The 15,198-nt window shown below is 29.1% G+C and overlaps 1 protein-coding gene across 1 annotated transcript in view; it reads right to left on the bottom strand.

The window, feature by feature from the left end:
* The window catches only part of Vha55 (V-type proton ATPase subunit Vha55), a 53,472-nt gene that overhangs the window by 7,397 nt on the left and 30,877 nt on the right, over positions 1 to 15,198 (bottom strand). Inside the window, exons 9-13 of the mRNA XM_043047554.3 lie at positions 11,237 to 11,360; positions 7,837 to 7,987; positions 1,740 to 1,822; positions 1,561 to 1,665; positions 342 to 471 (exon numbers count right to left, since the gene is read on the bottom strand). Coding sequence (XP_042903488.1) covers positions 342 to 471; positions 1,561 to 1,665; positions 1,740 to 1,822; positions 7,837 to 7,987; positions 11,237 to 11,360 — 593 coding nt within the window. The remainder of the gene's footprint in view (positions 1 to 341; positions 472 to 1,560; positions 1,666 to 1,739; positions 1,823 to 7,836; positions 7,988 to 11,236; positions 11,361 to 15,198) is intronic.

The following is a 15,198-nucleotide window of genomic DNA, read 5'->3' on the forward strand; positions in this document are numbered from 1 at the left end:
CTTCAAAATATGAGAATTTGAACAGAGTATTAGAATTTAAAAAAAAAATATTTTATTTAATCCCAAAAGTTTTTTCAACTTGATGCTTCTGTTACTTTAAATTAGTAACATGAATATTTTTTATTTTAAAATCATCGTGCAGAAAGATATTAGAGAGGTCACAAAGCTTGAAGAAATTCTGCCACAGGGGTTAATTCAACACTAGCGATAGAATTAAAAAACAACAATATTAAAGCTTATAACTTAACAAAAGTTCCTTCACAGTCTCTATATTTAGTCCTTTTGAAAGGAAATGTGAATTAAACAAAAACGATAAACTTGAGTATAAGAAAGAAGAATACCTTGTGATATGAAGCTTTTTTCATATTTGCTTAGGAAGTCAAGATATAAGAGATCTTCTGATGTCAATGCCTCTTCACCCACAACAGCTTTAATAGCCTGGACGTCCTTACCAATGGCATAACAAGCATACTATTTCACAAAATAAATAGAATTAACTATTGTTATATACAATAAAAAATAAAATTTTTCCTACATTGAAGAGTGCAAAAAAAAAAACAGGCCAGGTTCTCTAGTTTACCTACAGATATCAATTTCAAAATGCTAAGAAAGATTTTTTTTTCTTTTTTCAAGATGATTCAGAAATACAAATTTTCAATAAAATTAAAATAATAATGCTTTTATTAAAAAGTAATTTCGTATTCATTTACTGACCAGAAAATATTTGTTACATTTTTAAGAATAAAAATGTGGAAAATTTGATTTTTTTTAAAAAAAAATTGGGTTTAAAAAAAATTAATTTAAAAAAAAATAATTGGGTAGCACTGAACAAAAAACAATTGGAGGGAGGGGTATTGAATTTTTTCAAAGACTGATTTCAGCCTCCAGGACTGAAGAGTGGCACCCATGAATAATGTAAGATATTTTTAAACATAAGTTTAACAAAGGCTGTTGGTGTCATTTACAAAAGCTGCAAAGCTTCATCGTACTCTTCTGCAATATCTCCGCGAACATTTTTATGATACTTTAATTTTTTTTATATTTAAATGCATTTAAAAAAATTCAATTTTTTCAAACGAAAAATTTGTGCAGTGATGGCTCAGGAGCCTTTCACTGAGGTGAACCAGGTTCGAATCCCAGCGATGGCTATTCTCTTGCATTCACCACAATGCTGACGTAAAATACCCTCAGTGTTAGACAGATCATGGTTAAGAGTCTCCTTGCCATCAGGCTAACAGTGGGAGGTTTTCCTCTCCACGTAACGCGGGTTAGTTCTATCAAAACGTCCTCCACGAAGGCAATATTTCACCCAATACTAGATCCAGGAGTTTCCTTGCCTTCTGGATTGGGTTCAAAATGACAAGGCTACAGAGTTGAACATTAGTAGTCCTATAAAATTGGGTCAGCTGTTCAACAACAGTTATAAAAATAAAATTAAACTGACAAATTTAATATGGCACAGTGAATTGGTAAAAACTGATCATATGAATTTTTTAAGCCTAAAAACAAAATTTTTAGTAAAATATGTGTAGGCAGAATATAAGTAATGAAAGTGAATACCAATTGATTGGACACATCGGAATGATCTTTTCTCGTCATTCCTTCCCCGATGGCAGATTTCATCAATCGAGAAAGCGACGGCAATACATTGATTGGAGGGTAAATCTAGAAATGAAATATATATTGTTTTTATTTACAGTTACAAAGTGAGAATGTTAGCTGCTTCATTAAGATCTTACCTGTCTGTTATGCAGCTGCCTATCTATATAGATTTGTCCCTCAGTAATATAACCAGTTAAATCAGGAATAGGATGAGTGATATCTGAAGAAAGAAAAGTTTATTTTATCAAATAACATCTTTACAAAAAACAAGTAATATATATAAAATGTTTTTTAAAAACATTCCCTGTCAACAAAGAAAAATATTATTTTAGTTATTAAATAATGAAAATTTTTTCTCCCATATAAAACAAAGAATTAATGAATGAACTAATATTTGAAAAAACTGTATCAACTTAGAATACATAGTCGTGATGAAGAAGCATCAAATGTCATACACTAAAAGTTTTAAAAAAAATGTGTTTGAACTTGAGTGGGTGAATGAAAAATAATTTAATTAACGATTTTAACAAGATATATAGGGAGAATGTGAATTAACAGTAGAAATTGAAAAAAAGGGCAATGCTACAACATAATGTTCTAAATTGAATTTATCTGACACAGCGAATATAAAACAATTCAATATGGGTGCTATTGTTTTTTGTTCAAATAGTTAGAAACTATCACTAACGTTATTTATGTAAAAAACTTAAATGCTTATAGTAAAATTTAAAACAATGAATAACGCTTAACCCATCAGAAAATTTCATTTCTCGCTCACTGCTATTTAATGAATGAATAAACTGTATTAATATCAAGTGTCATCCACAGCAAGTTCAAAAAAATTTATTTGAATAAATAGTATTTTATTAACGATTGAAAATTTGAACAAAATATACAAATATATAGGGATAGTATGATGAACTAATAGTTGGAATTGAAGAAAAGAAAAGTATCAAACAACCATAAAAGTATAAATTGGGTGACCACACATGCTACCATGTATGAAATTTATCTGACATCGCGAATATAAAATAATTAAATACGCGCAATAAACTATTTTTTTTTTTTGTTCACATAGAGCTATAAGTTACAAATTATCACTGATGTCATTTCTAAAATAAGAAAAAAAACTGAATCGCTTATAGTAAAATTTAAAACAATGACTAACGCTTAACCGATCAAAAAATTCCATTTTGTTTCTCATTTCGTTAAGATATAGGGAGAGTGTTAACTAACAGTAGGTTGAAAAAGTTGTGTTATATATCAATGATAATTCAGGGTTCCCACTCTTTTAACAAAGCAAAAATTATGGACCTTTTTTTTTATGAAAAATTAAAGACCTTTAAAATAGTATGATTGTTTATCATCGAATATACATATACCGACTGTGACAGAGCCAATTATTTACCTTTCTTAAAAAATAAAATCAATAAATAAAAAAAGATTTTATTATAATGTAAGTACTGATATAATTGCATTAATTAACACGGCTCGCTAAAGTTAGACCAGGCAATTTTTGCAAACCTGTATCGGTTTTTTAAAAATATTTTGAGCGTTATGGATTAATGAATTCTACGAAACTAATATGTATTCAATTTTTAATGATTTCACAGAAATTGAGTCGTAAAACTAAGATTAGCAATTTTTTTCCTACATTAAAAAAAAAGGGTGAATAAAGAAATGTGGGATTAACATTTAAAAAATTATTATAACTAATTTTATATTTCGTTACAAGACATGCATCACATATTTAGCTGTGGGCCAATCTTGCTAAATATTCAGTTACGCCAAAAAAATTCTTTTTTTCTTTCTATTAATAAAATTTTTCATTAGTAAGGGTATTATATTAAAAGAATACTAAAAAGTTGAATTAAATTTATGCATGAGAATTGTTTTCTTAACTATGTTATGTTAAATCAAGTCCTACTTCAAGTAAAAACAGACCATACTAATATCTAAGCACCTTAAATCATTCCCCTTCTTTTTCATTAGGTTTAACTTATTTTACCATTGCAATAAATATTTATGAAATTTTTTATAGAATAAAAATAGTTATGTTTGAGAAGATTTATAATTTTCAAACCAAAATGTTTTTTATTAGTTCTTGATGAAACATATAAATAAAAGGGTATAAAACGATTTTTTAAAGGTATTAACACATTCCTATGGCCAGAAAATTGATAAGGTTCCTTAATTAACAAATATTAATAAATTATATATTTTTTCATCATATATAGATATTTACTTGTAATATTTCTTTATCATCCTCTGTCATTCTAAATAGTATTCTCTACTATTATTATGATTTGATATTTTATTTTCATCGCAAATTAACAGTTTAAAACTGAAAGCGGTATACTTTTACTATAAGTAAACCTGTAATATCACCTTATCAGGTAAAGTTTTGCAAAAAATATTGAAAAACATATGTAACTTAGCCGTTTGAAATTATTATCAAATAGAGTTACTTTTATTCTTTAGTATCCGAACCCGCAATGAAAAAAATAGGGGTACAGAGATAAGATTTCAGAGTTACCCTTCCCCCCACCCACAGGAGTGGAGTAGAAGACAGATTTTGGTATCAATCAATGGATACATACTTAAACAATGTCGAATTTGGCTATTTTCACTTTTTTGATAAAATGTATATTTCTAAATATATTTAACTCTTTCCATACTTTTTTTATACTCTGTATATTTTTGTTTAAGAAAGCAAGCAATGGAAAGAAAGCACTTTCAAAATTAGTTATCAGTACAATAATACACACAACGTTAACAAAATTCAAATTTCAAGGTGTTTTTTCTGGCTAATTCTAATTAGGTACTAGCTTAATATTAATGCATGAGTTAACTATTAAATATTAAAAAGTAATAATTCAGTGTTTTTTCTCTTCTTATATTTACTGAAAACAAGTAACCTTCATAACTCTCAGTTGTTAAGGAAAAAAATATAGAATAAACTCATTTTTGAACGCTTGTTATGAAAATTCTAAAAAAAAAAAAAAAAAAAAAAACGTAATTTATATTACTCAACCATAATCTTAACTACAAAATTACAACAATTATGAATAAATAGTAATAGTTAGCACAACTGCATAGGTAATCTTAAACAAAAATTTCTGTTTTTCTGACAAAGGGAGTGCATGGATCGAAGAGATGAAAAAAGCTAAATCTCTTGAGCAAAAAAGAAAAACTAGAATTGTCACCTGGACATGGATGAATCAATTCTTATCAGGGTTGGGGTTTTGGACGTCCTAAACTGGTTTTGGACAGGACACATGGGTTTTACTGTCTTAAACTGGGTAAAGCTGTCCTAAACTGTCTTAAAGTGTCCAAAACCTTGAACTTTGGTAAAAGGTAAAAATTCTATAGGTGTAACCATTGTACACATAATAATTACATGTATCAATAAATAGGTATTTGATACTTCTTATACAACTTACTATAACTTATTAAAAGAAAATAATATAATATAATAGAAAAAGGTTTATAATTTTTGAAGTTCCACAATTCATTGAACAACAAAAATGATACCTAATCCTTTAAATATAAATATGCTTTTAATACTGATAAATAATATTTTTGCATAAGGATAAATATGGCAATATTAAAAAATAATAATTTTTCTTAAAAAAAATACTAAATTTGTTCAAAAATTAACCTTTTATTTTTCACAATATTTTTTTTTTTAAAAAGTTATAATTTCTGCATCACAGGATGATAAAAAAGACATATATTTAAAAAAAAAATTTTTTTTTTAATATAAATATATTAGTTTAAACTGAAAATACAAAATAACTGAAAAATGTATTAACAGTTTTGAAGGGCACAACATCAGTTTCAGTTACTGACACTCTTGATGTATCACCACTATGCTAAAAGAATTGAACATGAATAAAATAAAAGTATTCTTGAATAGTACTATAGATAAATAAGCCTGTTTATGACGAACCAAGCACTTAGTTCCTAATATTTTAACCTGTATGGCAAGGCTAAACTTCAGTTATGTACTATTGAATGAGAGGACCAATTGAACTTGTTTACTGATTAATCTTCCTTTGTTTAAATTGAAGAGTCAAACAATATTAATAAAACATTATTACTTTTAAAAACAAATATTCTCTAGTATATTTAATTATCAATATGTTATTAGTTCTTTATTTATTTTACATCTTAAATATTGTTCAGATAAAATTGTGACATAATTTGAGTAAATTATGTCATATGAGTAATTGAGTTTGGACAGTTTAAACCGTGGATTAATTCATTCTGTCCTAAACCTTGCCAACCCCGATTCTTATAAATAGTCACTTAGGCAATTGAAAAATACCCTTGACACCTCAACTTTTGAGGAAAATGAGAAAGAACCGAATAAAAAAAAAAGAACTGGTTTAGTCGATTGGGCTTTGCATCAAGAAAAAAAGATGAAAAGAAATATTAATATGAAAAGAAGTAATAAATAATAACATTAATAGACATATATTTAAATACCGTATGTAAATTAGTAAAACTAAACTAGAAAGACTTTTGTGGGAAATTAATAATATTAATATTTTATAATTAGGAATACCGGTATAATAATTTAAAAACAGCCATTACCTTATTAATCTATAATTATTCTTCTCAAAATTATAAAATTATGTCAATTGAATAAAATGAATATTAAAATCTAAGTATGAATTTTATTCTAATAGACATTAATAACAAAAAGCTTGGGATATATTAATTTAGTCAATTAAAATTTTTATGTAACAATCTAAAACTTAATTTTTTTTTTATATTGCAACAAAATGAGTTATAAATAGTTACCAAATATTTAACTTCCTTGTTAGAAGCAAATCATGCATTCATATTTAGTACTCAGGAATAAAAATTTAAAGTATTTTTGAAAAAAACTTGGTGTTTTCATCCACCAGGATTTTTTTATGGAAAACCAAAACAAGTCTGATGGGATTTTTCACAATACAGATGTTTATAATTTGTAGTACAATCATGAATTTTAAAAAAATGCTATTGCTTCCTATAAATTTACAGTTACTTATTACACTTTGAAATATTATACAAATTTATTTAATTCAACAAGATTTTTGGAAATAGTTTTTGTTAAGAATTCCCGGCAAATTTTTTTTCCCAGTACTTTTTTTTTATAAGCAGAAACTGAATTTTTTGAACTCTGTCGATTTTGAAGGTCAGTGAGGGTCTTCTACTTGGATACCTTAAAACTGTCCCTCCCCAAAAAAGAGCACTATCTCTACCATGTGCAGTATCCCCTTGTCCACACTCTATTCTTTTCTTTCAGAACTTTTTACTCGCCTCATAGAGCAGAATATATCAATGAAAGAACCAATATACTAATGAAAGGACACGATTTCTTCCCCTCACACACACCTTTTTGTCTCTCTAAAATGCTCTACCCTGGATGCATGGTCTAATTCTAGGTGATAAAAAAAAGACTTTTTTAAAAAATTGCTCCTATCAACTAAAATGATGTTGAAAAATTAAGGACTTTTAAGAACCTTGTACTAAAATTAAGTACTTTTAAGGACCTTTATTTTGCAAAATAAAAATTAAGTAGTTTTTAAGGACCATGGGAACCCTGTAATTATAAAATAGTAATACCAGGGTGCGTAGCCAAATTTTTCAACAAAAAATAAGCACCTTTCAAGCACTCAATCAATATTTTTAAGCATTTTAAAAAATTATAATATAATTAAATTATAATAACTAATATTATAATAAAAATTATAATTAATATTATAATAAAAATTATAATTATTATAATAAAAATTATAATTATTATAATAAAAATTATAATTAATATTATAATATAAATTATAATATATATATCATAATTAACCATCATGTCATTAAAAAAAAAAAATTGGCATTGTTTTTGACAATTGTCAAAAATCACGAAATTTTAAATCATGTAAAACGAATGGAGTTTTCATACGCTATGAACTGACAATATGCCGAAATAGGGGGTTGAATTGCAGAGGGTTAAATTAATTCTGAAAACGTTGAATAGAACAATGTGAACTGTGTCTCTTTGCTTAATTCATAGCGAAAATCAACATGGTAAAGGAAAAATCTTGTTTTGAAAAAGGTAAAAATTAAGCACTTTTTAAAAACGCTACGCACCGTCAAGTTTGAAAATTCAATAATATATTATCTGAGCTGGTTTAGAGGTAGCCCTCAACTATATATATTGCAAGGAGTAATAAAATGATTTACCATCGTTTGGCATGGTTAGAATAGGAATTTGAGTGATAGACCCATTTCTTCCCTCTACTCTTCCAGCTCTTTCATATATGGTTGCTAAATCAGTGTACATATAACCAGGAAAACCTCTTCGTCCTGGTACTTCTTCACGTGCAGCTGATACCTATGTAGAACAACAACAATTTAGTCATAACTACAGACTCTGTGAGGAAAAAGAATTTTCCGATCAATCCAAAGGTATCCCGAGATAGAATCGAGTTAGCAAGTCTTATACACTAGTGAATTGATGTTTAATAATCCCAGATATTCAGAATTTAATTTAGTGAAATTGTAAAAAAAAAATACAAAAATTTAATAAACATATCTAGAGGTTTTGGTTAGAATGTTAAAAATTCTGAAGGAAACAAGATATTTGTACTGATTACCTAGAAAAACATAACATAGAATTCTAAAAGAAATCATTTTAGATTTATTATTGAGTTTAAAATTTATTTGACATTTTAAGGGGGTTGACCTAAATACTCAATATAATCAATAATTGGCGAAACATTAAAAAAATTGTTTTATCAAAAAATTAGAATATAGCATAAGATTTCACAATGTTTGTTTAATAGACCTATATATGCATGTAACACACTTTTACTGTATTCAAATGCATAACAACCCCAATATTTGATGAATAGAAGCAATAAATCAAAAAATTTAATTGGCTATAAAAATTTAATACAAATATCAATTAAAAATTTTATATTAAAAATATACAAAAGCATTAGAAAAATCTATGTGAAAATTCATGGATGCAAAAATAAATCAAAATTACAAAAAGTAAATTAAAAAACTTTACCAGAATATTATATAAAAGCAAAACACATGAAAAAAAGTGATTCGCATGATGTTTTTTCTCACACAAATTGCTTTGGAGAAAGGTCTTTTTTGTTGTTGAAGAGGCTTTGATCAATTTTGTGAAACTACTTTAATAAGCTTTTTTCTAGATTTCTTTGCCGAAAATTCAGAAATAATATCATCATACGATAAAGCTGTAGTTACATCAGCTTCAATTGCCATTAAAGCTAAAGCCGATAGCTTATCATCAGCTAATCAATTTCTTAATGGAGATTTTAGCCTCTTCAATAATGAAAAAGATCTTTCTCGAGAGCAATTTGAGACAGGAATTGACAAAAACAGCTTCAGTGCAGCCGTAACATTTGGGAATGTGTCACTTACACCCATCTCATTAATTTTACTGAGCTTTTCAGCTATCGACAGCTCATCTTGGATTAGAGGATAAAGATGAATATACTAATCAGCAAAGGATTCTTCAAGATCACTTGGGTAACAATTTTGAAGAACCTTTGCATATTAAATTTAACAACAATAAAAAAAACTTAAGAATGGTTTTAAAAAAAAACCTTTTGTTTGAAATCTGATAAAAGTAATCATCAACATTCGAAAATTTTTAAGATACCATAAACAACAATGATTAACTAATGCAACAAGCTTCAGAGAAATTACTAACAGAAGCTTATAGCTTAGTCTTGTAAAAAGAATGGCCTTGCACTAGAGCATTAAAAGTTGTTATAATACTGTAATAAATAATGTCAATAGCAAATTATTTTGCTCTAGTGTAAGTGCGGAGTAAATAGTAATGATATAATGCAAGTACCCCATTCATGAAATTTGATAGTTGTCCCTGCTCTAAACATTCTTTCAAAGGGATCTTCTACACAAGGTTTTGTATTGGTCATGTAATGTAAAAGATCATTTATTGGGAAAGGGGGCCCCTCAAATGCTGGGGGCCCCGGGCACATGCCCCGAATGCCCTCCTGTAAATCAGTCCCTGGCGCACAAATAGATAAGCAAAAGAATACACTAAATATGTTTGATTTAAAAAAAATGACTAAAATCGGGGGAATAGCATATTTCAGGGAGGGTAACTTTTCATGGGGCTAACACAATAGATTCCCTTTGCCTCATCGGCCAAAACCTGTCCTAAACAATGATACCGTACTTGACATCGTTACCCTGTGGCAGGATTTTTTAGAGCTACCTGCAGAAAAACTCTATCACTTTCCGCGAGATACTTTTAATAATAACAATCATATATGTTACAAATTTAAAATCACAAAAGCGCTGTGCTTAGGAAAAAAAAAACTACAGTGTAACGTCCCATATCCGGACGTCCCTTTTCCGGAAGGGTCAATTTCCCGGACACTTTTTAACAATCAAAATAAACAAACATTTCTTCATCTTCCCCACTCTCTTAAAAAAAAAAAAAAAGTATTTTGACAGGTTTTTTCCTTTCTTAGCTTCCAGTGATCTATGCATTAAACCCATAAATCAACAGAAAAGAGAACAGAAGATCTACCAAGACCTTACCGTTAGTAACACTCCTCCTCTGGAATGCAGGAAAGGGGGGGAGATTTGTTTTCAAAAGAGCACAATTGAGTCCCCTCCCCCCTTCTTTCCTGTGCAGCTGGCTAGTAAAAGAGGCATTTCCTGGAACCTTTTTGATAAAGTGTTAGGGAAAGAAGTACTGTGAAAAAGGGTAAACACAGCAAACGTTAAAGTGGAGGGGGAATCCCCTTTAGTCACACAAGAAAAAATAAAGAGAACCCAATCAGCATGCCACGCCTTTATGCTTGATTGATAGCCAATGACAGGAGAGAAAATAAGAACTTGTCACTTCCCCCCCTTCAACTTGAATGACAAGTAAGAAGGAAATGAATTTTGCTTCTTCACCTACCCACCTTAATGAATGACGGGAATTTCCCCTTCTTGCTTGAGATGTTCTAGTTCAAAATGGCGGAGAGAGCAATTAATATTTTCATAACTGTAAATTTTTTTTAGTTTCCTATATTTATTTTTATAATAGCAATAATTATTTTTTTTAAAAATATTTTGTGTTTGATTGATTAGATATCATTCTAATACTAAAACATTATTGCCTGAAAAATAATGTTATTTAATTTCTGCTTCTTAGATTCAGATCATTTTAATCTCTGTTTGCCTTGGGGGTCTATTATACGGAAAAATCGATTATCCGGACTTCGGAAAGTCCCGCCGATTCCGGATACGCGACTTTCCACTGTATTATTTTTTTTAAAAATACAGCATGTAATAATTTTTTATTCTAATATTATGGGTGATATTCTCACATTTTGTGTGTGTTATTTCCGTCTTCGCTTTTTATAAATTATCACAATAACAAAAAAAATTTAAAAATCATGAAATACGTAGTAGTAATTGCAGAAAAAAAATACGATGACCAAATCAAGCTATCTTTTCAAAAGAAAAATCTTTCAGCAAGAACTCTGTAACGTTCTACGACAATGTCGCTGCAAATCTGCCAAGGGTTCCAGACGAATGACTAGGGGAGTTCTTACTCTAGACAAACAAATAAAATTATACTAACTTCTCTAAGAGCTTCAGCATAGGAGGACATATCAGTAAGGATGACCAAGACGTGCTTTTCGCATTGGTAGGCCAAGTATTCCGCAGTTGTTAGAGCCAATCGAGGTGTAATAATACGTTCAATGCTAAATTTGAGAAAAAAAAGATATTTTACAAACTGTTTATAATTCAGGCATGTAAGTTCATTTAGGACTTCATATATTAAAACTTAATTTGTAATCACCAAGCAACATCTTTTTAAAATATGTATTGCACAGTTTAAAAGCTATTATAAAATGCTTCCAAAGCTTTTATGACAACAAGATATTATAATGATGAAATTTAGTTTGAAAATTAAAATATTACACAATAGAGAATATACGTGGCTGGATAAAGGGAGGCATCGAAAAAAAATTTTATCTATGAAGAATTTTTCAAGATATTTATAACATTACAATAGATCAGTGTTTCCCAAAGTGTGGTACCCCCAGGGGTACAGAAAGAGTATGTGTTCTCATGCAAAATATCTTGCAACAAACGAAAATTTCAAAAAAATTTATTTAAAAATAAAGCTAGCCATGAAAATTTATGATTTTTCTATTGGCAATTTTTTTTGTAGAGTTAACAGTTAATAATTAGTGGTATCAACTGCCTGTTGTGATTTTTAACTTTATAGCAATTTTTTTACAGTAAAAAATATGTTCATTTTTTTTTATTAGAGGTACACAGCGTTACGAAAAATTTAGAAAGAGTACACAAAAGTCATAAGTTAGGGAAACACTGCAATAGATGTTATTTATAGATATAATTGACATTGCTACTTTTCAGATTTTCAAATCCATGAATAATTCCAAGAATTTTTAATTCTCCACAAAGACACAACAGTAAATTTAAAAAAGCATCATAATAACATTAATTGAAATGATAGGAATAACCAAAACTGCTCTGCATCTTCATATTTATAGAACTTGAAAAACAGAGTAAAGAAAAAGTTGAAGCAATAAAATAGTTGAAAAAAAATACAAAAGCAAATAACTGTCAGATATATGCAGTTATTTAAAGTGGTTTTATTTCTTCATTAAACAAAGTGTAAAATAAAAAGCCTGACAACTAGAATTTTAAATTGATAAAATAAATAAATTCTGAAATCATAGAAGTTGAAAAGATATTCGCTCTAGAAGTGATGTTCTTTCTTTCATTGTTTGAAAGAACACCATAATTTTTAAAGAACAGGATAAAAGAAATTTTAGAATATGACTTAGTGGGGATTTTGCTACAAATTTAGATATTTGGAACATCGGACCACTGTAAAATTGGGAAGGGGGATAAATTCCATTTTAAAAATAAAATTTTTTGGCGACCTAAACCCATAACTTTCCATGACAAATTTTGTTCAATACCGAAATCCATGACTTTCAATGATTTTTCATGACTTTCCATGTGTGCAGATACCCTGAATTGATTAAAAAATTATAACCGCAGGGTTGCCATAGAAAAAAATAAACATTTGAACTGGTTCACCTCATTGCTTTTAGTAGCCTAAATAAGAACAAAAATTCCTCAAAAATATGACTAAAATTTTGTTAATGACTTAATTGTCATATACCATGATCCATTCAGTCAAGTTGGGGGCAAATACGAAAATTTTTATATAAACGATAATGTTTATACCTATATATATGATAAGAGATTACCCAAATTCGAAATTCACACATTGCGTAATATCGTATTAAAAATAGTTTTTTTCTTTTTAAATCATGCAGAATTTTGTGGCAATAATCATTGAAAAGGCGATCGAGAAATGAAATTGACTTACAACGGAATCTGTGCAGACTGAACGCATTAAATTTGCAATTCAAAATTTTCCACATTTTTTAAGAAAAAAAAAGTTCAGTGCATTCAGGAACTATCTTGTGGGATGCAGATTTTCCACTCAATTTATGACTTAAAGAAGAAAAAAAAAACATTGCTAGGAGTACAGAAAAGTCTCCCAATAGTTTTCCTGAAAATAGTTGCTTTTATAGCCTTTTCAGGCAAAAAAAGTTGCCATAGTCACCTCTTGCCAAAAATAGTTGCATTTTAGTCGCCTGCGGCAACCCTGTAACCGCCGTTGAACAGCTCACCCAATTTTAGGGTTTATGACTACTAATGGCCTTGAACTCAATGCAGAAGACAAGGGAACTCCTGAGAAATGTGCCTTCGTGGAGGGCTTTTTGATGGTACTAATCCACATTTACGATACATGGAGAAGAAAACCCACGGTTCGCCTGGTGGCAATAGGATCCATCTACCACTGAGGATATTTTACATCAGCACTGCAGTCGGTGCAAGCTGGGTGCAGAATTCGTATCGACCAGCCATCGCTGGGATTTGAACTGGTTCACCTCATTGGAAGGCAAATGCTGTGTTCCCTGAGCCATCATAGCTCTTTTAAGTCAATCAGGGTGCATAGTCAAATCTTTCAACAAAAAATAAGTACCTTTTAAGTACTCAAAAGATATTTTTAAGCACTATATACATAAGCAAAATGCAAAATAATTTTCAAAGACTTTATATAATCATGATAAAATAACTAGTTTGTGACAAAAAACTCTTTTTCTTGATTACATTAGCCACCATAAAAAGATAAGATTTTTCGGTTTAATTTCAGACGGAGGAAAATGAAACCTGAAATTGAGAATCTCTTGCAAAATGCAGCAGAGTTGCACACAATAGTGCAAGAATAATTCCCACGGAATCCAGCTCAATATACACACATGCGGACCTGCAAGCATTTCTACACACATGCAAAATGACTGGCGCTTTCGTATGCTGCGGAACGAGGAAATGCATTGCGTTTGAATGATTTGTGAAACCGTTGAATAGAACAATGTGAAAACCACACTTTTGCACAATACGTAGCGAAAATCGACATGGTAAAGAAGAAAAAAAAATCTCATTTCTGAAAAGGGAAAATTAAAATTTTTAAAAATATCTAATAAAAAATAATTATAATTAATCAATTAGCCTTATAATTTAAGGGCTTTTAAAAACGAATATAAGCACCTTTAAGCACTTTACAAAAACGAAACGCACCCTGTCAATTGTAAAAATACTTTATTATTTTTTGCCTCCTTCCACCAGTGATCCCTTCAATATGAATTCCTTTAGAAGGAAGGAATTCATATTGAATTATTCAACAAAAGAATTCAACAAGAGAATTATTCAACAAAAAATAAGCACCTTTTAAGCACTTAAAAAATATTTTTAAGCACTTAAAAAAATATAACTAGGCAAGGTTGGAAAGTTTTTGACAATGATGGTTTTATCTTGTTTTAATCTACATGTCGAAAAAAAAATTTTTGGCATTGTTTTTCACTATTGTCAAAAACCATGACATTTTGAATCATGTAAAACTAATGGCGTTTTCATACGCTACAGACTGGCGATACGCCGAAGTAGATTGATTGGGTGAAAATGTTGAATAGAACAATGTGAACTGCGTTTTTTTGCATCATTCATAACGAAAATCAACATGGTAAAGGAAAAAATCTCATTTTGAAAAAAGGAAAATTAAGGACTTTTTAAAAACACCCAATAAAAAAAAAGCACCTTTAAGGGCTTTTAAAAAGCAAAAATAAGCACCTTTAAGCACTTTTTAAAAATGCTACGCACCTTGAATAAGAAAATTACACACAACAAAAGCTAAGCATGAAATAAAATAAAAAAGGTGAATGATACAGAGGAGAAAAAATTATGATTGATGAAGTAACCACACTTTTAAACTAATAATTTGGATAAACCAGTGAACATTGGTAATAAAATCCTTTTAATAAGACTTAAAAACTGTTAAAACATAAAAGTACAACCCATGTGAGAAAAAGTAAATAGTTGTCTGCAGGTTATAATTAGAGAAGTAACAACCTATGATTCAGCCTACAACAATTTATGTTGTGAATATTGTTTTGGTACTTCAGGAAGAAGACCTCCCACACAAGTGGCCTA

This window comes from Parasteatoda tepidariorum, chromosome 2 (assembly GCF_982258835.1).
Source record: "Parasteatoda tepidariorum strain Cologne lab strain chromosome 2, Ptep-v5.0, whole genome shotgun sequence".
In the NCBI taxonomy this organism is placed as follows: Eukaryota; Metazoa; Arthropoda; class Arachnida; order Araneae; family Theridiidae; genus Parasteatoda; species Parasteatoda tepidariorum.